The sequence below is a fragment of the Rhinoraja longicauda genome, chromosome 5 (assembly GCF_053455715.1).
Source record: "Rhinoraja longicauda isolate Sanriku21f chromosome 5, sRhiLon1.1, whole genome shotgun sequence".
Taxonomy (NCBI): Eukaryota; Metazoa; Chordata; class Chondrichthyes; order Rajiformes; family Arhynchobatidae; genus Rhinoraja; species Rhinoraja longicauda.
The window spans coordinates 29,079,714-29,107,606 of NC_135957.1; the positions used below are offsets into that span (position 1 = coordinate 29,079,714).

At 41.1% G+C, this 27,893-nt stretch overlaps 2 protein-coding genes across 4 annotated transcripts in view; one reads left to right on the forward strand and one right to left on the reverse strand.

Annotated features, from left to right (window-relative positions):
- The window catches only part of eipr1 (EARP complex and GARP complex interacting protein 1), a 50,638-nt gene extending 29,712 nt beyond the window's left edge, over window positions 1-20,926 (reverse strand). Inside the window, exons 1-3 of one of the 2 annotated variants that reach the window (XM_078399209.1) lie at window positions 20,682-20,926; window positions 16,137-16,220; window positions 10,041-10,173 (exon numbers count right to left, since the gene is read on the reverse strand). In XM_078399209.1, the coding sequence (XP_078255335.1) occupies window positions 10,041-10,173; window positions 16,137-16,220; window positions 20,682-20,723 (259 nt within the window). In that variant the 5' untranslated portion in view covers window positions 20,724-20,926. Of the gene's footprint in view, window positions 1-8,733; window positions 8,751-10,040; window positions 10,174-16,136; window positions 16,221-20,681 lie in introns of those variants that run through there. The other variant, XM_078399212.1, reaches the window with a different exon arrangement.
- The window catches only part of trappc12 (trafficking protein particle complex subunit 12), a 57,140-nt gene continuing 50,055 nt past the window's right edge, over window positions 20,809-27,893 (forward strand). Inside the window, exons 1-2 of one of the 2 annotated variants that reach the window (XM_078399208.1) lie at window positions 20,809-20,983; window positions 25,540-26,793. In XM_078399208.1, coding sequence (XP_078255334.1) covers window positions 25,546-26,793 — 1,248 coding nt within the window. In that variant the 5' untranslated portion in view covers window positions 20,809-20,983; window positions 25,540-25,545. The remainder of the gene's footprint in view (window positions 20,984-25,539; window positions 26,794-27,893) is intronic. The other variant, XM_078399207.1, reaches the window with a different exon arrangement.

Below are 27,893 nucleotides of genomic sequence, written 5' to 3' on the forward strand. Positions count from 1 at the left end.
TATTGGACCAATAAGACTGTTTTGATGATAAATTCTATGTCATTCTATGTAAATACTTGCCATGAATAGCCCCAGAACCTGATTATCACGTTGATAGTCTAAACTATCATATGAAGTTCCTCAGGATATTCAGCAGATGGCAAATAAATTCCTCCCATGCAGTCCAATTTATTCAATTACCTCCAAACCGGCTGCTGCCTGCAGTTCACAGCAATAATCTTCAAACGCCAGCACAAACCCATTCCTCTGAAACCCAAGTTTGCAGTTTTCATTAACCAAGAAACGAACACATATTTTTGCATAAGGTAGACAGAAAATGCTGGAGTAACTCAGCAGGTCAGGCAGCATCTCTGGAGAGAAGGAATGGGTGATGTTCGGGTCGAGACTCTTCTTCAGACATATTTTTGCATTGCATACTCCATGGTAGTATACAGCAAAGAGCATAAAACATGCATGGGAAGAAAGCTATCACATTATAGAAGAGAAAAGGCAACGGGTATGGAAGATAATGTTCGTGAATTTTACATTCACCTCTTCTCTCTGAAGACTTCTTCCAAGAATGATCAACAATATTCATTTTTCCTCATCATTAAGGAGATAAAATGCACAAATTGCAAACAATACTAAGTTTTTCAGAGATAGAAAGATCACAGAATGGAATGCAATTAAAAATTACTTGTCTTCTTATGCTGCCCCTTGGTGTCAAAGGATGATTTACTTCCAGTTTTGTTGGTTCTGAGATGGCTAATGACGCCAATGTGAGGACTACAGACTCTCACAGATGGTGCCGGCAGCAGCTGATGGGCTAGACAGATTTTGTGGTAGTACATTCTTTTGGCCACTTATGCAGAGCCTCTGTGCTCACACAAACCCAAGGTTTGCAACACTTTGAATGCTTCATCTCCACTCTATACAGAAGACATTCCCAGGTTTCACTGGGGACGGTTTGGGCACAACCTTGATTTTTTTCCTCTCCCTGCCTATGCCAAATCTCTGAATTAGGTATATGGCATCGGGCATACAAATCGCGTGGCAAACTGAGTGGAACTAGTGTTTGAACACCAGAGGCATTAGTCTGGAAGTGAACACTAACAATGGATCTCTTAACCTCCAGTAAATTTGTAGAATTTTAAGCAAACAGTTCCAGTCATATTTTTCCAGTGTCTCAAGCTACTTAATGTAGATTGCTTAGGTTTCTGACGCACAAAGAGCACGTAATCGTGCTGAGTGATAGACCATGAGGTTTGTTCCGGATCTGATGTCTTGATCTTCAAATACCCTTTTGCTCAATCAACTAAAGAGTGTCATGCTGCATTGAAGGTGGTGGTGTATTTCATCCTCCACGCCTGCCTTCACCAAGATGTTTCGAGGTATTAGGAGTATACATTTATTCTGTAATCAAACCGAAATGTGTCTTTGCACATTGGGTGTCTTTTGAACAGTGAAAATTAACTGGGAAAGTTTGTAAGTATTCCTATATCAACAATGAAATAAATTATCAATTGAATTGTTTTGAAGTGCTTGAGGATGCATAGCTCGGCAGACGTTCTATATTATTCATGTATGGGACGCAGATATCATTGTCAAGGCTTATCTTTAAATGTCTTTAAGAAGAATGGCTTGCCAGCTTCTGGACCTTGGGGGAAAGTACTAAATTGGGAAAGCAGATTACAACTCTATTAAGCAGAAACTAAGGTGATTATATTGGGGGCAGTTGTGACTGGGCATGTCCATATCAGATACTTATGTCATTTAAAGGCTAGCTGATCAGCATTCAGAAACTTTGAATGACAATAGAGGTTATATATTTGATCAAAAAGAAAAAGATTTAAGAAGATGAAATCAGACATGACCTTTTGGGAATATGAGCCAAGCAGGAAGGAAGTCAGGTAGGGAATTAGAAAGACCAAAACGTGCCATGGGATGTCACTGGCAAATCGCATTAAAGAAAATCTCAAGGCTTAATAAATGTATGTTAAAAATAAGAGAGTAATTATGGAAAGGGTAGGACCATTCAAAAATAAAGGAGGGAATTTATGCTTGGAGTTTGAGGCTGTAAACGGGATACTAAATGAGTACTTTGCATCTGTACTTACCAAGGAGAAGGGCATGGAAGATAGATCAGTCTGAGGAAGACTAATATGCTAGAGCACTTTGAGATTAAGAAGGAGGTGGGGTTGGGGCTCTTGAAAAACAAAGCAGTTAAATCCTCATGATTTGATGGGATCTATCCCAGATTATTGAGAGTGGCAGGAGAAAAAATTGCAGGGGCCTTAACAAAAATCTTTATATTTGCTCTTAGCCAAGGTTCCAGAGGAATGGAAAGTCGTCAATGGTGTTTCTTTGTTTAAGAAGGGAAGGAGAGAAAATCAAGGCAAGTATAGACCACTGAGCCTCATGTCTGTAGTATGGAAGCTATAGGGGAGAATTCTTCGAGATAGGATTTACTTGCATGTGAAAGTGAATTGGAATAACCAAGGATAGTCAGCATGGCCCCGTCTGTGGCAGGTCATATCTTACTAACTTGATTGAGTTTTTTTGAGGAGGCGCCAAAGGTGATTGATGAGGTTAGCGCAGTGGATGTGGTCTAGATATATTTTAAAAAGACATTTGATAAGTCCCTCATGGTAGGCTGATCGAGTAGATTAAAATATATGGGATCTACAGAGATTTGGTAGTTTGGATTAAGATCTGACAGGGGGTAGTGGTGGTTGGGTATTATTCTGGCTGATGATCTGCAAGTAGTGGTGTTGTACACGAACCTCTTGGACATAAATGGAAATGGGTTGGTTAGTAGGTTTGCAGGTGACACGAAAATCGGTGGAGCTGCAGACAGTAAGGAAAGTTATCAAATATTACAGAGGGATATCGATAAGTTACAGGTATGGGTGTAGAAATGGCAGATGGAGCTTAATCAGCACAACTATGATGTATACAGTCAATAGCATGGCCCTTAACAACATCGTTATACAGATGGATCTTAAGTGTCCAAGTTTATAGCTCCTTGAAAGTGGCAACACAAGGAGATGGAATGGTAAAGAAGGTGTATGGTATGTTTGCTTTCATTAGTTGGGGCATCAAGTGGAAGAGCTTTGTCGCAGCTTTATAAAACTTTGGTTAGGCTGCATTTGGAGCATTGTGTGCAGTTCTTGTCGCCTCAGCACAGGCAGGGTGCGGAGGCAATGGAGAGGATGCAGGAAGAGGAAGAGGTTTACCAAAATGCTGCCTGGATTAGAGGGTATTAGTTACAGTATGAGAGGTTGGACAGACTTTGATTATTTTCTCTGGATCCTTGGAGTTTGAAGGGAGATATGATAGAAGCATATAAAATTAGGATAGGGTAGAGAGTTAAAAACATTTTCCATGGTGAAAACATTAAAGACTAGAGGGGATTGGTTTAAAATCAGAAAATTTAAAGGGTGATGTGCAGGGCAAGTATTTTTTTAGATAGGAATGGGTGCCTGGCAAGGGTGGTGGTGGAAGAGAGACGATAGTGGCATTTAAGATGCTTTTAGATAAGCATAGGGATATGCAGGGAAAGCAGACAGGAAAGATTAGTTGAATTTGGCATTGTGTTTGGCACAGATATTGTGGAAGAAAAGGCCATGCTGGTCTATATTTCTTGCACTCCGACACTTTCTAGTGAAGCTTCTTCCACAAGGTAGGATGTTCAGAGACTAAAGGGCCTGTCCCAGTTACACAATTTTTATGGCAACTGCCGGCGACTGTCAAAGACGTAGCAGATCGCCGAAGTTTTCTTTTACCCTACGACAATGCCGAGACAGGTCGATACAAGTTACTTTTTTTGTGAAACTAGCACCTGGCTAAGAGGTTACACCATCTTCGGAAACATCGCAAAATTCCCACGCTTACCTGACCGTCAAACTGTCGCCTCCAATCTACCTGTCAAATGTCCTGACGGTAAATAAATTGGTTAAACAAAACTATCTTCTGGTATCTTCAAATGCCTTTTCTTAATTTAATATTCTGTGCTTCTAAAAGTATCTGCGACAACCTAGCAAACCTGGGGACAGCATGTGACAGCGCCCGCAATAAGCTACGATACCTGGCGACAAGCCAGCTGTCACGAGAAATTTCTATCTGGAATTTTTTCCCATGATGCGCCGAGATCCGCTACGATTCATTGAAGACTCCTCACGATTATGCCCGCGACACCCGACGGCGAACGTTCGGCGACAGCCTAGTCGCCGGCAGTCGCCTTAAAATCGCCTAACTGGGACAGGCCGTTAAGTAAGACTCAGTAAGACTAACACCATAGAACAATTTCCATGGTAGGCACAATGGGAGCTGCACAAGCTGGAATTCTGAGCAAGAAATACAAAGTACTGGAGTAACTCGAGGGGGTCAGACAGCATTTTTGGAGAACATGGATTGGCGTAAATATTTTGGGTCAGGTTGCTGTTGGGCAAGTCCACATCTGACATATGGGAGTCGTTTAAACGCCAGTTGATTGAAGTTCAGAACTGGCATTTTCCAGTAAGGAAGACGGATAAGGATGGCAAAGTAAGAGAACCTTGGACAAACAAAGAGGTTGTAAATTTGATCAAAAAGAAAAATTAATTGCATGCATGGTTTAAGAGGATGGAATTAAAAAGGCCTTCGAGGGCACAGCATTAAGGTGAAAGGGGCAACGCTTAAAGGAGATGTGCATGGCAAGTGTTTTGTTTTTGCACATAGGGTGGTGAGTGCCTGGAAAATGCTGCCGGGGGGTAGTGGTTGAGGCCAATAAGAAAGTGGTATTTAAGATATTTTCGATAAGCATGTGGATGTGCATGGAATGAAGGGATATAGATTATGTTCAGGCAGATGAGTTGTTCTCGGCATCATGTTCGGCACAGACATTGTGGGCCAAAAGCCTTGTCCTTGTGCTGTATGTCCTATCTGGACAGCTGAGTGATGGGAGTCTTTGTGTGAGAAAGATCATGGGAAGGAAATATTTTCGAACTCATTCTGAGACCCAGTGGTAACTTAAGAAACTCATCAAAAAAAGAGGGGACTGGGAGGGAGAAAATTTGAAAGATGCAATGTATGTCAGAAACACCAAATGCCTGTGTTCAAGTTGTAAGGGCAGACAAGAGCTTTCAGTTGCCTGTCACTATAATTCTCCAACCCACTCCCATTATAACCTCTGCCCATGGCTTTGTGCACTGTTTCAATGAGGCCCAATGCAAGTTTGACGAGCAGCACTCCATCTTTCAACTGGACATATTGGCAATAGTGGGACTCAAAATCAAATTCAACACTTCTCTCTTTGTATCGGAATTGGCCAGTTTTACTGGAGACATACCTATCTGTAAAATAAACTGCATTATTTTTCTTCTTGTTCCAATTGTCTGTAATAACTCTGACTTGCATTTCTGAGCTTTTGCATGTCCTTTAGTTTTTTTTTCTCCCCAAATGCCCTCACTATTTCATAATCATAATAATCATAATAGTACTTTATTAGCCAAGCATGTTTGCAACATACGAGGAATTTGATTTGCCATACAGCCAAACCAATAAAGAGCAATAAGATACCCAAATAATGTTTTTACGTGAACATCCACCACAGTGACTGCTCCACATTCCTCACTGTGATGGAAGGCAAAAGAAGTTCAATCTTCTTCCCTTCTTTGTTCTCCCGCGGCCGGGGCACTCGAACCTTCCGTTGACGGGGCGATCTTGGCTCCCGCAGCCGGCGGCCGAGCCCTCCGCTACGGGGCAATCAAGCTCCCACATCGGGGGGATCTCAGCACCCCCGCGCCGGGTGATCAGACCCTGGGTCGGAGCTACTCGAACCTCCTGCGACTTTGGAGCTTCCCGACATCAGAGATATGATCCAGAAACTACCCGAGACTGCGACCTCCTCAATGTTGAAATCCGCAGGCCGCGGTTGGAGTGTCAATGGACAATAGGTGCAGGAGTAGGCTATTCGCCCCCGTCGAGCCAGCACTGCCATTCAATGCGATCATGGCTGATCATCCACAATCAGTACCCCGTTCCTGCCCTCTCCCCATACCTCCTGACTCCACTATCATTAAGAGCCCTATCTAACTCTCTCTTGAAAGCATCAGAGAATTGGCCTCCACTGCCTTCTGAGGCAGAGAATTCCACAGATTTACAAATCTAAGTGAATTTTTTTTTCCTCATCTCCGTTCTAAATGGCCTACCCCTTATTCTTAAACTGCGGCTCCTGCTTCTGGACTCCCCCAACATTGGGAACATGTTTCCTGCCTCCAGCGTGTCCAATCCCTTAATAATCTTATATGTTTCAATAAGATCCCCTCTCATCCTAAATTCCAGTGTATACAAGCCCAGTCATTCCAGTCTTTCAACATACGACAGTCCCCCCATTTCAGGAATTAACCTAGTGAACCTACGCTGCACTCCCTCAATAGCAAAAATGTCCTTATTCAAATTTCAAGACCAAAACTGCACACCGTACTCCAGGTGTGGTCTCACTAGGGCCCTGTACAATGGCTGAAGGACCTCTTTGCTTCTATACTAAACTTCTCTTGTCATGAAGATCAACATGCCATTAGCTTTCTTCACTGCATGCTGTACCTGCATGCTTACTTTCAGTGACTGATGAACAAGGACACCCAGATCTCTTTGTACTTTCCCTTTTCCTAACTTGACACCATTCAGATAATAATCTGCCTTCCTGTTCTTACCACCAAAGTGGATAACCTTTCATTTATCCACATTAAACTGCATCAGCCATGCATCTACCCACTCATACAACCTGTTCAAGTCACCATGCATCCTCATAGCATCCTCCTCACAGTTCACACTGCCACCCAGCGTTGTGTCATCTGCAAATTTGCTAATGTTACTTTTAATCCCTTCATCTAACTCATTAATGTATATTGTAAATAGCTGTCGTCCCAGCACCGAGCCTTGCTGTACCCCACTAGTCACTACCTGCCATTCTGAAAGGGACCCGTTAATCCCTACTCTTTGTTTCCCGTCTGCCAACCAATTTTCTATCCATGTCAATACCCTACCACCAATACCATGTGCTCTAATTTTGCCCACTAATCTCCTATGTGGGACCTTATCAAAGGCTTTCTGAAAGTCCAGGTACACTACATCCACTGGTTCTCCCTTGTCCATTTTCCTAGTTACATCCTCAAATAATTCCAGAAGATTAGTCAAGCATGATTTCCCCTTCGTAAATCCATGCTGACTTGGAACGAACCTGTTACTAGCAAGGGATCGCAGGCTCCGATGGCAAGTCCATGGCCCCGCATTGGGGCTCAAAGTCACTTGAACAAGACCGCCAGCTCCATGATGTTCAGCCGCAGAGCGACCGGAAATACAATCCAGAAGAAAAAAAAGGGAAAAAAAGAAAAAAAAAATTTGCTTCTCCGGCAACGTACGAGATTGACAAAAGTTTTCCCCGACCCCCTCCCCCGCATAAAACAAACCAGAGAACATTAACATATACTTTTAAAACACACTAAAAATAACAAAAATGACAAAGACAGACTGCTGGCGAGGCTGCCATCGCTGACGGCACCACCCGGTGGACACTAAGCAATCTTCACAAGCAAATAATCAACTTCATAAGCAAGGTATCACAAAATGCTGGAGTAACTCAGCAGGTCAGGCAGCATCTAGGAGAGGGGGAATGGGTGACGTTTTGGGTCGAGACCCTTCTTCGGACTGAAGAATTCATAAGCAATGTACATAAAACACCTCTTTTTGCAGATACTACATGACCTGCTGGTCTGAGATCCATGGAACTGACAAACCAATGGGAAGAAATGTAATACCTACCAATTTTTGCCCCAGGCCTCTCCATCTTCATAACAATAACTCCCTTAGGAACACTTATCCTCACAAGAGAGAGAAATTATACCAAAAAAAAGCCTTACTGCCTTATACACACGTTGAATATTTTAAATGTATATTTATTGGCCGAAAAGATGCTTTCTTCCTCAAGTCAAGTCAAGTCAAATTTATTTGTCACATACACATACACGATGTGCAGTGAAATGAAAGTGGCAATGCCTGTGGATTGTGCACAAAAAAGAATTACAAAAAAGAATCCTAACATCGCCACTGAATTGACCTTACTTTTATTTATACTGTTATATGTATAGTAATGTTAATATTGTTTAAGAAAATAAACTAAAGTACTAACATTTTCATTGTTCATTAAATTTGTGAATGATTTTTGTTTTCTCTTCAGACCCCATGTTTGTATACTTAAATTTGAATGAAGACATCCGGCAATAAGTATGGATACTATAATAAGTAACATGCAAAACTATTTGGACAATGTCCCAACACAAGCAGTTTACACATTTTAAAGATATGAAATCCCTATCTTGCCATCTGAGTCCTAAAAGCATTCTGAATATCAGGGAGTAGGTTACCAAATTACAACCCAAATTCCAATCCAAAAAAGCTATCTTGCATGGTTCCCAAGTACCATTCCTAGGAATCTCAGTGACAATGATACCTGGAGGACTTATTTAGTCCTAAAGATATTGCATTTCACCATCACAAGTTGTACTTACAGAAACTATTTAAAACAGTATTTCTATTTTTTTTTTTTTCTTCAATATTTGCAACCATTTCAAAAGTTTCATGCAATGACTATGTCATGCCAACCTCAGCTTTCAGAGAACATCATCAATACCAGTTCTAAATTCTAAATCTTTGCGCACAATACATTGCTCTGCACAAGAAGGCCTGAAGAAAATAAGATGCAAAGTCTCTTACCCAGTAATTAAAAGTCCTAACCCTTGTTTTCAGCTCCCTGAAGTAAATTGGATAGTTGTGTTTGTGGCCCATGGAAAACCTTCCAATTTAAATTCTAGAAAAGGAAATCAAAAATCATTGCTACGACATATGGGCCATGGAAATGAGACCCAACCATAACATACATTCCTTCCCCCACCTCCCCTAATATCCAGAATTGCATTTAGGTCTCTGATGGCAAGGTTGGTATTTCATCTCTTTAGAATGTGTAAACTGCTCCTGCATGCTCATTGTCCAAATAGCCTTTTATTTATTTGTTATAATATCCATAATCATTCTGTAATCCTGCAATATTTATTATAGCTTGTAATTTTGGAAACTGAGTGGAAACAAATCAAAATTTTCAGAATGATTAAAAGGAGGAGTGCAACTGAGGACAGCATGAGGAGCAAGATAAATTCTTGGGAACGGAAGGCAAGTCTAAAAATCAAATGTAGCTAATAAAACTTTTAAAAATTATGTCAATGTAATGAAAGCCTTACAGAGAGGAGGGGTTGAGAAATAGCAGTAAAGCAGCAAGCATTGCACTCATTTAAGTAATTGCTGCAGGCCCAGCATCATTTATGCATAGGTGCACCATGTGCACAGAAACACAATTCAAAAGTTCATTATGTATTATGAAGTGCTGATCTAGATTTGTAATCCATTTTACACATCAGTCAGGTAGCACATAAAACATGTGTGCAATATGAGAGAAAATGAATTTCTGGTAACCAAGTGATGCTGGAATGAGATTACTTGGCCAACAGACATATTACGCTTTATAATTTATGAAGGCATTGGCCTTGGCTTCGCTTGCACAACTCATGCGGCTGAAGCGCTTATCAAATCCTAAATATGAACATGTATTATGTCACATCTTTACCACTACTTTATCTTAATTAAAAATAACTTTTACTTTATGTTCTGCTGTTGATTGAATGCTTCAATCCAAATATAGTTTATTTTTATGAGTAACATTTTTTTGAATATCCAGTCAGATAATGAGATATTAGAAATTAACTGAAATTACAAAGTTAACATACCTTTCAAAAGTTAATTATGATACATTTGCAAATGAGGACACCTTGAGAGAAAAATACAACTGCTAGGTATAAATATATTGTAAAATACGAAGGAAATGAAAAAAAAATGCATAACGTTCCTTCACTTGATCATTTAATATAAGTCTATATTAAAAATGTAAATATGCAGAATTATTTTTACTGTTTTAAAATGGAGCCTTTTTTTGCAATTTGTGAATGGTCAAATTAATTCACTCCACTTACTTTTATTGTAGCAAGTTGCCAGAACACCTTTATCTGCAGGGCTCGTACTCATGTGCCATATTTCTCCTGCTTGATGCAGAAGGACGTTCTTGTTAATAATGTTATTTTCATCATCAAAATCTATGATGTGAATCTGAAAACATAATAATCCACATCCATAAATTAGTAATAGTGACTGTCAGGCATTTTATAAAATACTCTAATTTAAGAAACAGAGCATGAGATCAATGGTGTCCTTGGAGTGCAGGATCAGTTCACAAATAGTCTGTGGAATAGAAGTATGGTTTCATGGGATTGTGCATTGAAAGGTAGAAGTCAGTCTTCCATTCAAGGGTGATTTAATCAACATACATTAAACAGCAAGGCTTTTCATGTGCTGATATTAATTATCATGTTGATCAAACAATTTCATCTCAAAAAAAAAAAATTACTTTTTAGAAACTCTAATGAGAACTATAATGTTTTTAAAGGAATAATCTTTACTCGTCTGTGCTTGCTCTCCAGTAGTTTCAACCATTCTCCGAATGATGATTACTTACCGGTAAGATACAATTCCAGAGACAGGGACTACCTTTGTAGATACATCACCAAGTTGCCATTGTTTAACCTCAATACATAATTCCTGATAGTGTAAACTTGCAGGGTACTTAATTCTGATCTCAGTTGATGCAGCTGGGACTGCTGACCAGCAACTATTACTAAGGATCAAACCGAGTAGGCAATCCCCAATCATTTAGCTCCATGAACATTTAACATCTCCCCTGGGGGAGGGGGGGGCGAGAATTGTCGACAATTTTGGTCGAAACCCTGCACCGGGACCGAGAGTGGAAAGAGTAGATTGCCAGAAAAGAGGAGTGTGGTGTAATGGTGCCCATTGGATTCCTTCCCCATCTGGTTCTATCTACACTTCACCTCTCTGCTAATGGTTTCTATTATTATCTTCCTTACTTCTCAGATTCCAACACCGCTAGTCTTTATGTTCCCACTAATCATTCTTGAACAGTTGTTGATGCTTTCCCCCTCCCTTCCCTGCACCTGGCTCATCAGCTTTTGTTTTTGGCCTGCTTCCATTAATCATCTGCCTTACTCCATACCTCCCCCTTCCCCACCTAGCTCCATCTGCCTGTCATTATTCACACTTTCTCAGTCCATCAATTACTTTCTTGCCCTTGTCTCACCACTTCCCCTCTCCCTTTTATTCTACCTATCTTCCCTCTTCACTCTCAGTCCTTCTGCAGGTTTCCAAAATGTCGATACTTATTTTCCCCTCACGCAAGCAGATTGTTTGTTGCTCCAGATTCCACCACCTGCAGTCCCTTGTGTCTCGAAAGTGAGATTAGCAATCAAGTGCAAAGAGATATAGAATGCATTGTAAATTTGTGACAAGTGGCATTCCCCATATATATCAAGGAATGAAGGAATAGATGTGTAGTTAAATTGACGTCAAATTAGATACAGTAGCTTTTAAAGATGGAAGCTGGAAATTACAAAATAAAAGAAAAGTGAGTAAATAAAACTAGACCAGTCCCAAGGAACTTTAATTGCAAGAACTAGAAATTGGGAAGGACCATTAAGTTATCGATGTCCAATAATTTAAATCACTAAAATATTCTGCATGGTAAATTATCATATCATCATATCATATCATATATATACAGCCGGAAACAGGCCTTTTCGGCCCACCAAGTCCGTGCCGCCCAGCGATCCCCGTACATTAACACTATCCTACACCCACTAGTGACAATTTTTACATTTACCCAGCCAATTAACCTACATACCTGTACGTCTTTGGAGTGTGGGAGGAAACCGAAGATCTCGGAGAAAACCCACGCAGGTCACGGGGAGAACGTACAAACTCCTTACAGTGCAGCACCCGTAGTCAGGATCAAACCTGAGTCTCCGGCGCTGCATTCGCTGTAAAGCAGCAACTCTACCGCTGCGCTACCGTGCCGCCCATTGGATAACAACGCTACCGTGCCGCAATTGGATAACAAAATATTAGCCTTACCTTAAGGATACTGTTTTATAATGAGAAATGGACAGGTTGGGAAGAAATTTAAGCTTCAGTTGTACAAGGCCTTATACTGACAACTGGAACCCCATATTTCATCAAAGGTACCAAGTTTCAGGGTAGTTGTATTGATCTTAAAATGATTACAGTGCAGTTTTATCAAGATGGTGTTGGCACTAAAAAGACTAAACAATGGAAACAATTTGCCATAAGAAATAAGAGGGAAAAAAAGAAACTGAAGCTGAGAAATGCAGAGCTTTGGGGAATGACCAGCAGGTCATGCCTTGCTTGTAGAAAGAAAAAAAAACGAGTAAAGATAGTACATAATGTACCCTGGCCATACCCTGTCAGAGACACCCTCTTTGCCCATCCATCTATCTGTATCCATCTCTTCTGTATCATTATAATTAACTTGTTTTCTCTCTTTCTCTGTTCTCCCAAGTAATCTTGAAACTGAAATGAAAACGTAATTTCTCGTTCCTCAAGTGCCTGTCGAGTGTTTGGAGCATTTTTTTGTTTTTGTTTCAAATTTCCAACTAATTCAATTTCTTTTTTTTCAGAGTGAGATTATTGTTAATTAGGTATGGTTCAGCTATCATCTGAACGAAAGATGGGTCTGGCACAACAGGCTGAATGGTGTATTTTTTTTGTTGAGTATTTGGTTCTTGAAATTTTCTATCTTTCAATTCAGTATAAATTCATTGAAGCAGGACACAATAAACCACAATATGAAAGTAGGAGAAAGAAATAAGTGTGAATGACTCTCAAGGAGAAAACAGATGGGCCTATTTATGTGATATGCAATCTTTCCACAAATCTAAGTCAAACATATTTAAAATATAAAGATGTCCCCACTTTATTGATTATTAAAATTTGAAAATGTATTGGTATAACTAAAGTTTATTGCTAAGCATGTTGAAAAAATATTGCACTAGATATGAGATACATTAAAACATTTCCTGATGGAAAGCTTGAATTACAGAAACTTTATATTTTCTCTCCCTATATCCTAAATATTCCAAGATGCTGCTCAGGAGCATCATTTAATTTTTTTTAATCAATACCGTGCCACATAAAGAAGACACAAGGCCAGGAAACAAATGTTTGGACCACTACATACAGGTTTTACAGAAATCAAACAAAAAAAGATGTAGAAACAGAGGGACAGAGATTTGGAGGGATGGGGAGATTTAGGAGAGAATTCCAGAGTTTCAGACCTTGGCAACAGAAAGAGTAATCAGTAAAGGTGAAGTAATTAAATTTGGGATGAGCAAGAGGCCAGAAGTAAAGCAGCACAAATAAATTGGAGAGTTATATGAATGGAATTGTTTACAGATATTACAAGGAGCAAGACTATGGAAAAAAAAATGCAAATGTAAGGGGCATTAGAAGTGGCAAGGATGTTATGATCCCAGTGCTGTCCCGCTGTGAAAACAGAGAGGATGAGACGGAGTTTCTTCCCACAGGCCATCAGGACTGTTAACTCTCATATCACCAGGGACTAATTTAATTTACTGTATTAATTTATTTTTTGTGTGAATTTTTTTTTTAAATTTTGTTTTGTAGTTTTAGCATAATCTGCAGACGTTGCCACTTTCATTTCACTGTACATCTTGTATATGTATGTGACAAATAAAGTTGACTTGACTTGACTTGACTTGCATTTAAAGGAACCTGCTCAAGTCTCCCTCATTCAGTCACATGTTTAGTCCTGCTTTCAGGTTCAGAATTTACTATCTCAAAGTAAAACGATCTTGAAACTAAGTATGAGCTTATAAATTATGTAAGCTTACTTATTTTAAATTTATGGGAATCCAAAGGCAATTTTGCATATTTCAGGATCTTGTTAATAAATTATAGACAACTGTATTCACATTTAACTGCACCACACGGCACTTACCTTGCAACGGTATTAAACTTTTAGACGGCAAATAAAAGTGTAGAGGAAACTGCTAAAAAGATGTATTTCTCATTTTTTCCAATAGATTTACTGAAATCTTTTGACACCCCCCACCCACCTCATTAATCCTCATAGAAGAGATATTCACCAACATCAAGCTAATGGCCATAACTAAAACCTCGAGGGTCTCTGTATTTTATTTCTCATCAATGTTTCACTCATTCCTTTCCCCCCGAAGAATTGAATCCTTGTCGATGTGCCAGTTCACAATGCCGAATTATTTTTTATTACTTATACGAAAGTTTGTGAATGAGCCTGTTTGAAAGAAGACATTTGATAATGAACTTGAATTTTCTTCACATTAAATATTCACAAATGTCACTTTAAGCAGGGACTCCTGAACAGCAATCCAAGCTGCACACCAGGACCCAATTTGTTTGCCCAGGAGCCAGCGAGATCCTATCTACTCTGCCCCTCTCCTCGCTAGTTAAATTCAAACTTGGAACTTCCTGAACTGAATAAAGAAGCTGCCCACTTGTCAATCTTTCTGAATTTTATGAAAGCTTAGCAAGGTGGGCTTATACCAGATGCTCCTTTACTCTCTTTTCCCAAATACAGCCGTCCATCTGCTATGCTACTCCAAACCCGGTTATCAGGCTCCCCTTCCCCTTTTACGAATCCTGAAAGAATACAATTTTCAAAATACAGATCATAAAATTTTCAGAAGGTGAGAAGGGTAGGATGTGCTGTGGGGTAGGGAAACCAGTGACACTGAGTATCTGAATTTAGTTTGTGCCAGGGAACGCCTTGGTCCATATGAAATGCAATAGTCAGTGATCTGATAGAGCTCATCAGTCTTGCCTTCTTTCAGCTGTTAAGTTCCTTAAATCCCTGGAAAGTCGACTCACAATTAAATCTAAAATGCCAACATTTGAGTTATGCAGCCAAATTGACAGATTAGTTGTCCAACCCTTGCTCCATAACCTACCACTACTGAAATCTGTTTGAAGGGAGTTGAGATCAGTTTTATCATTTTCAAGTTTTTATTCCATCCATCTGTCATGCCTTAGAATTCTACCTATTATGTTCACACTATAATCAAAGTCAAATGCCCCATTATTAGAACCCTGAATATAAGTACCAAAATTATACTTGGCTGTTGGTAAGAAGGGCCCTGCCCATCAACCGGAATCTCAGTCCACTGCACACTATCGCCAACGTGGTTTGGCATGGATGGGACTGTCATCCATCTACTTCTGGCCAGTATGTCTGCCAAGAAGATCTTCAGAACTGCATTAGTATTTTGTTGACGTCCATTCTGAACTGCTCCACCAGCTGCACCCAAGGCTGGATACTGAGACAAACATTCACTGCTGCTGGAAGATCACACCTCAGTGAATGACTGTTTGATCTGATGAATATCTGCTGGCTCTCGAGTACAATGAGTTGTCAGAACCAAATGCTAGTCAGATTGCAAGACCAGTAGCTGAATGATGCACCCAGTGCTGCAGTTTCCAAGGCTCTGTGGGCCGAGCACACAAGATAGTGTTCTTCTGCCACTGGTCACTGAGGGGGCTGGGCCCTGTGTAATAACCTGGCAAACATCGCTCATGGACTGTTTGGAAATGAAACTTTGATGTCATTTTGACAAAGGTGGCCAGGTGAAGAGAGAGATGTCGGTTTGCGGGCCAATCAGGCGACAGAGGAAGGCCCTGCCGGAGTCTGGGGGTTACCTGGATCGGAAACTATTCCAGTATAAAGAGTGCGTCAGCGGACCAGAGTTTGGAAATGGCACCAAAACATGGCAGTGCCCGCATATGTAAATATGCAAAAGGAATTTGACTGTGCAGTTGCGTATATGTCAAATAAAGAATCAGTGAGCATCAAGTAAATATTGCAGAGGAAGGAACTGCAGATGCTGGTTTACACCGATGATAGGCACAAAATGCTGAGTAACTCAGCGGATCAGGCACCAGTAATTGAACATAAAGGTGCACAATGAATGAAAACAATACAAAGTTCTATAATATATAACTGTATTTTATAAATAAACTATAATTTTATGGATAGTTAGTGTTAAATGTTTTTCAATAAATCCATTATGCTCACATCATAACTGGTCATTATGTCATTATTCCTTAACATACATACTGCACTTATGTCGTAAGGTACAATTGACATTCACCTGATTATCATACTTCAGTGACTGAGTGCCAACCAGAAATCTGATTGCATCTGTTTCAGCTATCTGTGGTGCCAAAGCACGAGCCTGTAAAATAAAAATGACACAAATTAATATTTTTGGTTTTGTTAGTGCATCATCTCATGTGTTTGCTTTATGCCAACGTTTGATTTAATGTCACCAATCACAACTTCCACAGATTATTTTTGTTTAGTTGAGAGATACATCATGAAAACAGGCCGTTCAGCCCACTGACTCCACGCCGACCATCGAACAAACAAGTTCCATGTTATCCCACTTTCTCATCCACTCCCCATGCACGAGGGGACAATTTACAGACGCCAATTAAACTACAAACCCGCACATCTTTGGGAGCTGGGAGAAAACTAAGGCACCTGGAGGAAACCCCTGCAGTCACAGGGAGAGCGTGCAAGCTTCACAAAGACAGCACCTGGGGTCAGGCTGAAACCCAGGTCTCTGGCGCAGTGAGACAGCAGTTCTACCAGCTGTGTCACTGTGCCGGCCTGTTCAAATCCAGAAGAAAGAAAGAAAGTATTCGGAATTAAAAATGACCACAAAACAACTATTCATAACTGGACTACTGAAAAATGCAGGATATATGGAAACAAGGAATACATTTGACTAATAGAGATACAAACAACTGCAGATGCTGGAATCTGTGGCAAAAAGTAAACTGCTGGAAAAACTCAAGTCGAATCTGTGGAGACAAATGATTGGCCATTTGATTTATGTGCCCACACTCTGCTTCGAGAGAGCTGCAAAAAATGCACAATACATTTAAAGAAAATCAATGATTGTAATTTCAACTGGGATATTCTGATGGAGCCATCTGTGTACAGCTTAATCTATTTTGTAAGAGTTGATCTGTAATTCAAATGTGCCTTTCAGAATTTGAAATTACTTTCAGATCATCAAAATTTCCCATCAGTTTTAAAGGATTCGTGGTTATGCGGGAGCCAAACAAAGCAGGAGAAAGTCTGTTAAAATGCAGTCAATAGAATGGACATTAGTACCTTGTGTTGGGAATTATTTAAGCAGAAGCATTGGCCAGCATATCAGGACTTATGGACATTTGGCATAATTGTTCAGCCTGGTATTGTGGCTTGATTCAGAACAAGTAGGGTTATAATTTTGTAGCTAGTTCACTTTGTTTTCAAATGGTAAACTTTATCTTCTCATACCAGTTATCAAACATTTCTACACCTATAAATACATTTAATCCCATTAAAGGACATCTGACTGTCTGTCTCTTATCAACTCAACTGGACGGCACGGTGGTAGAGTTGTTGTCTTACAGCGCCAGAAACCTGGGTTCGATCCTACAGGTGCTTGTCTGTATGGATTTTGTATGTTCTCCCCATGAACTGCGTGGGATTTCCCTGGGAGTTCTGGTTTCCTCCCACACTCCAAGGACGTACAGATTTGTAGGTTAATTGGCTTGGTAAAATTGTCCCAAATGTGTGTAGGATAGTGTAAGTGTGCAGGGATCACAGGTCAGCATGGACCTGGTGGGCCGAAGGTCTGTTTCCACGCTGAATCTTTAAACTAACCTCATCTCCTCTATCCTTCATTTGCCCAGATTATTATCTGTTTTCTCTGCACCTCTGCAGTATAATCAACTACAAGACATTTAAAATCCACAGAAAAGTAGCAACCTTGGCTTCACCAAGTCTGGAGTCATCCCCAAAAGGATTTGGAGAAACTAATGCTCTGATTGTAGACATTCATTCATCACCTCTTCAAAATGTCAATAAAACCAGGATGTTTCTGATAAAAATACAATTACATCATGAGATCCAATCTTTGAGCAGCATGACATTTCTTTACTTCATTCGCTCATGTGTCAGACGACGTTCTGCCATCACTTACTGATCATGGACTGGTTAATACATGAAAGCAGAACAAGCAAACATGATTAAAATGGTAATCTTAATTACAAAACAATAATAAGAGAGGTTAAGGTCCAAAGCACAGGCCAGCTCATGGATAAAATACAAATTACTCCTTGGCATCAGTTTTTCCCAAGGAAGAAAATATTTTGTTTAGTCTCAGCAAATTAAGATGTAGCCAAGATGCTGGACTTGCTAAAAACTGATGAAGAAGAATTACCAAAAAACCTGACAAAGAGTTTTCAAACTAAACTGTCAACTGATTCTCCTTCCCTAAATGCTGTCTGACTTGTCGTGTGTTCCCAGCATTTTTAGTTTTTGTTTCAGATTTCCACCATGTGTAGTTTTTATGATTTTGAATTACTTGAAAAGCTAATTGCACTTTAAGTAAATAAATCACTTGAACAAGATGAGCCTGTCACTATAACTCAGGCGCTCAGGTCTTGCAACATACTCCTAAATCTTCTCTACATATTTTCTAGCTTAACAACATCTATTTAATTTCCAATAGCACCGTGACCAAAACTGAACACAATACTCCAAGGGCAGCTCACCAATGTCTTGTACAACAGTAACATAATATCCCAACTTCTTTACTCAATTCCCTGACTGATAAAATGCTAAAGTGCCAAAAGCTTTCTTCACCATTCTATCTATCTATCTATGCAAGTACAATGAACTTCTTGAAAGATTCCTTCAAAATCGTTGATATTGATGACAGCAGCAAAGGACTCAGCATGAATCCCTGAGGCATACCACTAGTCAACGACCTTCCACTACCACCCTCTGTTTCCTATTATCAAGTCAATTCTGTATCCAATCCCTCTCCAAGGACCCCCTGTAATCTAACCTTCTAGAGCAATCTACCATATGCAACCTTATGAAAGACCTTGCTGAATGCAGCAAGAAGAAATGGTTGATAAACACAAAGTGTTGGAGTATCTCAGCACCTCAGGCAGCATTTCCGGAGAAAAACAATGAGTGACGTTTCAGGTCAGGACCCATCTTCAGTCCTTCTCCAGCACTCTGTGTCTATCTTTGGTATAAAACAACATCTGCAGCTCCTTTCTACATGAGAAGAAATGGTTGACTGAGTTTGGGCTTAAGTTGTGCCTGAGCCATCTTTCCTTTTACATCCCACTCTTTAATATTTCGACTCTTTAATTAATTTGTTTGTGTTTTTGCTTTTTAAAATATTTCTTGCCTCTTCTATACAGGTGATCAATACCTTTTAGAGGTTAGATTTAATTCAACTTTCCTGTACCTTCTCCATTATCTCCACCCAGGGATTCCAGCTGTCCTTCCAGATGGGACAGAGGTTCATGTGCACTTCTTGAAGCCTTATTGACTGTATTCCGTGCTGCCAGTGTGGCCTTCTTTACATTAGCGAGGCCAAGCATAGAAAAGCCAACTGGACGTCCTTGTGTCCCATTTTAACTCATCTTTCCATTCCCATACCAACCTTTCTGTCCCGGGGCCTCCTCCATTGCGAGAGTGGGGCCACAAACAAACTGGAGGGCCAGCACTTCAAATTCCACTTGTTACTTTAAATTACAACCCAATGGTATGAACATTGTATTCTCCAATTTCAAGTAATCACCTCTCACCCCCTCTTCCCTGTGCATGCCTCTTCCCCCCAATGTGGATCTATTTCTCCCGCTATCTCCCACCCTCGCAAAAACAAGCCCAGAGCTACCTTCCATAAACAATGCAATAGATAATTTTAGTTAATGATCCCAAAGAGGGATACATCGTTGCGAACTGTGGAACTGGTTTAAGATTTTTCCCAGATCACACCATCTCTAGCCAACATTCGGCCCATGAATCACCCTGCCTGAAGTCATCAGGATTGGCTATTTTTTAATTTCGTTGTACTCGTTGCAATGACAATAAATGAATATTATTATTATTATTATTATTATTATTATCTTGCTTCCAGTCCCCCCCCTTACAATTAGTCTGACGAAGGTTGGCCCAAATGTCACCTATCCATGTTCTCCAGAGTGCTGCCTAAACCCCTGAATTACTCCAGCGTTTTGTGTCTACCTTTGGTACAAACCAGCATCTGCGACTAATTTTCATTAAATCGTTTTAGTTGTTTGTCTGAGGGAACAGGGGCATTGGTTGACGGAAACGGGACATAACATTCTTGCTCTGGTCTGGGATCTGTATATCTGCTCAAAAGAAACAGTCAAGAGTTTCGTGTAGTAAGGAATTGCAGATGCTGGTTTACACCGAAGGTAGACACAAAATGCTGGAGTAACTCAGCGGGTCAGGCAGCACCTCTGGAGGAAAGGAATGGGTGACGTTTTGGGTCGAGACCCTTCTTCGGAGTGGAGCTTCGGCTCGGTGTCCCATGGCATTGGAGAGACAGCAACTTCGATTGCAGTGCATTTGCATCGTTTAAATGCATCACTTAGTGAAAGATTTTGCATCACGTCCTTGTCTAAAGAAGGGTTTTACAGCCAACGAAGCGCGGTGGTTACTGGTGTGGCAACGAGAGTCACATCAGCTTGTTACGGGGCACTATTTCAGCCCAACCCCAAACTGCTGCCCGCCTCCGGCCTCACCGACCAGTCCAGGATCCACCTTCACTTGGGTGTCGTCCTTAACGCCCCCGAACCTCTGCACTGCCTACCTGGAATTCAAGCCCATAAATAACAGGCGCGTCGTCTTCCATCTCCTCTGCTTGTATTTCAAATAAACGTTGGAGGACGGGAGAGTGGCCACAGAGAGAGAGAGAGAGAGAAGATGAATTAAAACGCACGACAAACAGCAACGATAACAACAACAATAATAAGAAGAAGCCCTTCAGGCCGCCGACTCTGACGGCTCGCGAAACGGACGCCGCGGCTTGCCGTCCGTGCGCTCTTCCTGCTGGAGCGGCGCAGGCGCAGAGCGGAGGACAGGCCGGCTGGCGGCGGTCGGGGGCGACATCAGGTGAGGAAGTGGAGCGCGAGGCGGCGCCGTTAACGGTCGGTGGGTCGCGCGGACCTGCCCCTGGTGACCCACCCACACACACCCCCACCCCACCCACACACACCCCCACCCCACCCACACACCCCCCCCACACCCCCCCCCCCCCCACACCCCCCCCCACCCCCCCCCACCCCCCCCCCCCCCACACCCCCCCCCACCCCCCCCCCCCACACCCCCCCCCCCCCCACACCCCCCCCCCCCACACACCCCCCCCCCCACCCACACCCCACCCCCCACCCCCCACCCACACACCCCCCCCCCCCACCCCCCACCCACACACCCCCCCCCCCACCCACACACACACATCCCCACACACGCCCACCCACACCCCCCACCCCACATACCCACATACACCCACCCGCCCACACCCCCACCCCCCACACATCCACCCCCACCCCCCACACATCCACCCCCCACACATCCACCCCCCACACACATCCACCCCCCACACACATCCACCCCCCACACACCCAACCCCCCCCACACATACACCTACCCCCCCACACACACAACCCCCCTCACACGCACACCCACCCCGCATTCCCACCCCCCACACACGCATCGCCCCACACACACACACAACCCCACACACACCCATCCCCCCACAAACACCCCGACCCCCCCCCACAAACATCCCCCTACGCACACATCCCTACGCACACTCCCTCCACACACACACACCTACCCCCCCACACATACCACCCTCACCCCCCAGACACAAACACACCACCACACCCCCCCCCCCACACACACTCCTCCCACACACACCCCTCCCACACACACACCTATCCCCCCACACATACCTTACCCCACCCCCCCCCTCCTACACACACCCACACACCACCCCCCCCCCCCCACCCCCCACCCAAAATGTGCCAAAAGCCACCTTTACATTCTATCAACCTTTGACACTACTTTCTGGGAACTGTGTACATGTACTCTTAAATTTCTCTACAACACTCCCAGGGCCCCACCATTCACTGTGAAGGTCCCGCCCTAGTTTGACTTCTCAAAAAGCCAACACCTTGCTGTTATATGCATTGAACTCCATTAACTTTTCTTCAGCCCACTCGCCCTGTTGATCAGGATCCTTATGAAATGTTGGCACAAGGAACTGCAGATGCAGGAACCTTCAATTGAACATAAAATGCTGGAGGAACTCAGCAGGTCAGGCAAATTATCTGGAAGACATGGAAAGGAGATGAGACTTTGAAGAATGGTCCAGACCTAAAACTTATTATGACCTAAAACTATGCATGTGTTCCAGAGATGCTGCCTGACCCGCTGAGTTGCTCCATCAGTTTGTGTTCTGCATTTGAAATATACTTCACCATCAAGCACTTTGGTTGCTGAAGATGGTAAATAAAAATCTTCACTGGTGTTCTTATTTACTAATATCCACATTCTTAATTTCTTCCTTTCCTCTCCTACCCGCTGCACTTCCTTCTAATAAATTGCTATAAATAAATCAGGAATCTGACAAGATCTAGAAATTAAGTCGACTTCATTGTCATATGACATATCTAATATATCAAATGTAGGGCAAAAACAAAGAACTGCAGGTGCTTGTTTATATCAAAGATAGAGTAATTTAGTGGATCATGCAGCATATTTGGATAAAAAGGATGGGTAACGTTTTGGATTGGGATCGTTCAGACTCAAATTTAAGGCAGCTGTGTTGATGAAAGTAATTGGGAGTATTAGTTAGGAATTGAAAAATGAATTGCCAATAATTAATATTTGTTGAAGTCATAATCTAGAATTAAGTTATGCATTGTTTATTGTAATCCAGAGGTTCAAGCTTCGGATACCACAATGGCAACTTGTGAAATGTAACTGAGTAAGTTTGTAAACAGACTGGTGCCTGACGAAGTTACTCTCATCATTGCTGTATTGTAAAAATTCACTGGGTTCATTCTCATGCTTCAGAAAGGAAACGCATAGTTTATCTGTTATCTGCTTGAGCAAGCCATTTTGTCATAAGAATGGGCAATAATTAAAGAAGTAAAGAATGGGCAATAATTAGCTCAATAACAACAGGAGGACAGTTAAATAAACATCTGGGTTGGAGAAACAATTAGAAACAATAAGACAAGGCACAATGAACAGTCATGTGAATGAGAATGAACTAATTAAAGGAAGCCAGCACAAATTTGTTAAATGTGGTTCATGGATAAGTAAAATAAAATGCTGAAAACATCAGCAGGTCAGTCAGCATCTGTGGATTGAGAAGCAGAGGTATCATCCCATCATCTTTAAATAAACCTTTTTTTCTGCTGAAGGTAGTGTGGTTGCTATAAAACTGCCAAGCAGTTCTGTCCCGCTGAGTTACGCCAGCTTTTTGTGTCTTATCTTCGGCTTTTCTTAAAGATGCCTTTTCTTCACAGATAGAAAACCATGGAATGAAAACGGTGTAAGAATTGCAATAAATATTTGCAACAATTATTTAATAATTATTGTGAACAGTTCTGGTCACCCCATTACAGAAAGGATGTGGAGGTTTGGTGAGGGTGCAGAAGAGGTTTGCTGCCTGTGTGCCTGTATTTGAGATTATTAGATATTAGAGGTTGGAAAAACTTAGATTGTTTTTTTCTGAAACGTCAGAGGTTGTGGGAAGACGTGCTATCACTATAGAAAAATTATGGGAGGGATAGATAGGGAAGACAATCTGAACTTATTTTCTCCAGGGGGAAAATGTTAACGACTAAAGGGAATAGCTTTAAGGTCGGGGGAGGAAAGTTTAAAGGAGATGTGAGGGGCACGTTTTTTTGCACAGTGGTGGGTGCCTGGGACGCGCTGCCAGAAGTGGTGGTGGATGCAGATACGATTGAGATTTAAGAAGCTTTTAGATAGGCATGGGGATATGGAGGGATAAGGATCACATGTAAGTGGAGGAAATTTGTTTAACTTGGCATCATGTTCAGTATATACATTGTGGGCTGAAGGGGCCAGGAGTTTATGTGTGCAGAAGAGGGTGGGGGTAAAACAAGCTGTGCTGTTTTTAGGGTCCCAGTCTGCCCTCAAAGTACTGAATGACCACCATCTCGACTGTCACCATTCTGTTATTCTAGAAATACAATCTTGCCGATGTTAATTCTGCCTGGAAACAAGAAATAATTATCCAATGTTTAAACAAAGAAGCAAGGAACTGCAGATGCTGATTTACAAATGAAGATACCTGAGTGCTGGCGTAGCCTAGCAACTCAGACAGCATCTGAGGAGAACATGTCAAATGTTTTGTATTGGGTTAATGATAATGCTGTAATTTATAACAAAAGCTAAATTTATCTTTCTCAGATGTTAATACAATCATTTTTTTTAAATTTAAACAATTGATAGTAGCCCAGACTGTAAATATGAATACCTGTCTGACATATAGATTAATCACAAAGCTGTTATCGATGTTTATTGCCTGTTTGATAATTTGTGTTCTTGAGATCAGGACTTAGAAGGGTGTGCAGAATAACAGCTTGTGCAATCTGTTAACATTTGAGGAATTAGTGGTACATTTGTTCTTTAGGATTTTCCCATCATTGTCAAGTAGATAGTTGGCAGGTAGCAAAACTGACAAATCCCCCAAAAAGTTTTGCAAATGGGCTGGCTTCTTTTGCATTTACTTTGTCTGGAGTGTTTTAAACAATTAATTCAATCTATACCAAGGCTATTTGCCATTTCCCTGTGTACTGAAAGCATATATCTCCTGCAGATACATCTACCAGGTTAGTCAGATCAAGTGTTCAGATGGTGCAATATGATTGTGGTAAAATTCACCCATGCTTTGTGTAAAATATGCTGCATGTTCTTAATATTTGTTAGTATGTAAAAAGAGAAGTTCTTAGAAAGGTAGAAACAAGGAACTGCATCTGCTGGTTCACAAAAAAAGACACAGTGCTGGAGTAACTCAGAGGGTCAGGCAGCATCTCTGAATCCTTTTCATATTTTCTGAGGTTGCTGCCTGACCTGCTGAGTTACTCCAACACTTTGTGTCTTTTTTTGTTCCTAGAAAGATGATCCCTTCCAAGAAAGGAAAATTGGAAGGTATATCAACATTGCATTTCAAACAACCTACCATTGTAGTCTGTTTTTTTAATCAAAGAACACTATGTGTCGCGAAGGAGATTATTTTTCTTTCTTAATTCAAGATTCAAGATAGCTTTATTGTCATCCAAATTGGACGAAATTCAGTCACCCACAGTCCAACAACAAAAGCATCAAAATAGGCATTAAAATTACACAACCCCAAAAACACACAAAAAAAGAAACCAACATTTCACCAACATTTAAAACAAAATGGTTTGTAGGTACAAATGTGACATTTGTGTTTCCAAAGTAAATCCCTTTTAAGAAATTACTAGAAGGGAAAATTACTTAATTTAAGCTAGCCATTCCAAAAAATACTGCATTTGGTTTAAACACATACTAATGTTAATGTGTAAATAACGTGTTGGGTATAGACTGTCTGTAATGTAGCAAAATTTAAATATGGAAAGTCCTAAAATTGTGAATTTTGGTTGCAGGAAAAGATGGAAAATCTTCAGTTCAGTTCTGAGGTGACAGATACTGTAACATTCCATATTGGTGAGGAGATGAATAAAGAGGGTGTGACAACGATGCTCCAGGAATCCCAACCTCGACAACAGCAAATGCTGTTTGGAACAGAAAATATTGACCTAAGTGCTGATGCATTTGTATCTGAGCCCACAGATAAAATATCTGAGATCTGTCAGATGAATCTGATGGACAAGCTTAATGAACAGATGATGGAGAGTGTAATAATATCGGACTCACCGAATAATAGTGAGGGTGATGTCGAAGACCTGGCAATCCTGCGTGACTGTGAAGAGGCTCTAGACATGGAATGTGGTGATGTTCGGTCAGTAAGTTCGGAGAAGGAGGATTATAAAGAGGCTTCCGCTGAAGAGAACAAACCTCTTACACCTATTATCAATACTAATGATGACAGAACTCCAACACAGGAAGAAATGTCTGCCCCACAGAATCTGGAGCTTGCAGTCGAATCAGAAGAAGAGCTTCAAGTAACAACAGAAAGTCTTGCAAATGGACAAGATGGCCAAGTTGATTTTGAATTGCAGCAGAAACAGGGTCCAATGTCATTAAGCACTCTTTTGGCAAAGGATGAAAATCTACCAGTATGCAATATTTTTAATCGGGCCAAGCAAGCTAAAGACCTGATTAATCCTCCTTTGAAAGCAGATGGCTATGAACCTCAGATGGTAAAATCTCCTAGCTTTGGAACAATCATTGATACCCCAAGTAAGCCACCACTATTTGGAGTTCATCCTAGCCCTAGCCTAAGCAAATTTTTCACAGATGATGCCAGCTCAAGTTCATCGGCAGCTGAATTTTTTGACTCCTTTACATCAACATCTTTTATTTCTGTTAGTAATCCAAATGCTAGTGCTTCAGTACCTGATCGATTGTCCTCACTTTCTGGTCCAGGGTTGGTCAGTCCTTCCAACTCCACAAGCCAATCTTTCATTGTAGGAAATGGTGTAGCACCTTCAGCATCATCTTCTGAAATACCTCTGTCACCCAAGCCCTTCACTCAGCTCCAAGCAGCATTTGCAGGAAATGATGATCCCTTTGCAACAGCACTGAACATGAGTGAGGTAGACAGACGGTATGATGCTTGGCTTCCATCTGAAGAGACTCGGAAAATGCTAATTTCTGTAGCTACGCAACAGTTCAACACAGTTTTCATTGACAAGGAAAGATTAACCATGCCTGGCCTGAAGTTTGACAACATACAAGTAAGTGAGTTTCATTTTTGTCAAAAGAAACTGGACAGTTGATTATTTTACAATGTTTCTGATATTGAGACATGCAAAGACATGGCATGCATTTACCAAGAAACAATTAGTGATTTTTTTGGAAGAATATAAATATTAGATGTGTTCCTGAAAAAAAAACTTTTGTGCTGAGGGTTTTTCCCCAATTCAACTCTTCAAGCTTGGTGGCATCTCAGTTTTCTACCAAGCCATTTAATGGATCTTGTGCATTTTTGATTATTAATAGATTGTGTCTTTTTGCTTCCATTTAAAATGTCCTAGGCGTAGAATACAGAATACATCAGCTTTAATACTAAAATTTAGCATCCATTCATCAAAGGGTTAGGATTATTTGGCAGAAGTATTTAAACCTAGTGCATACAATTATTGAAAATGAAACATAAAGGGTAGAAGCATGGCTAAAAGATGAAAGAGATTTCAGGTAGAGACTAGCGGAAACTCTTTTTACCATCTGGGGTGTGAAGATGTAAAATCCAAAATTAGTGAAAGAAGCAGAGACTGTTCGCCAGTTCATTTAAGATTGATCAAGGAATTGAAGGAACATAAGAATATATGGGATTAGAGCTGCAGGTAGCAATGTCTCTGGATTGAATATCCAGGTTATGTTTTGCAGTTAAAGTGTAATTTGGCAAATAAATTATCAATTGAGTTTATATTAACTGCTATGGGGTAGAACATTTCTGCCACATTTACTGTGAAGTAGATCCTCCAACTTGAAAGTTTAACTCCCTTTCTTCTAGACATCCATCAAGGAAAATAGGTTTTAGCTATTATGAACACTAATGGGACAATTTCTTAATCTTGTATGGGGAGAAGGCAGGGGGGTATGGGGAGAAGGCAGGAACGGGGTACTGATTGAGAATGATCAGCCATGATCACATTGAATGGCGGTGCTGGCTCGAAGGGCCGAATGGCCTCCTCCTGCACCTATTGTCTATTGTCTAAATATTGAGGGCAGAACCTTTAGGTGAGAAGGACAAAGTTTAACGGAGATGTGCAGGGCAAGAGTTTTACAAATATAAAGGTGAGTGCGTGAAACACGTTGACGGGGTGGTGGATGA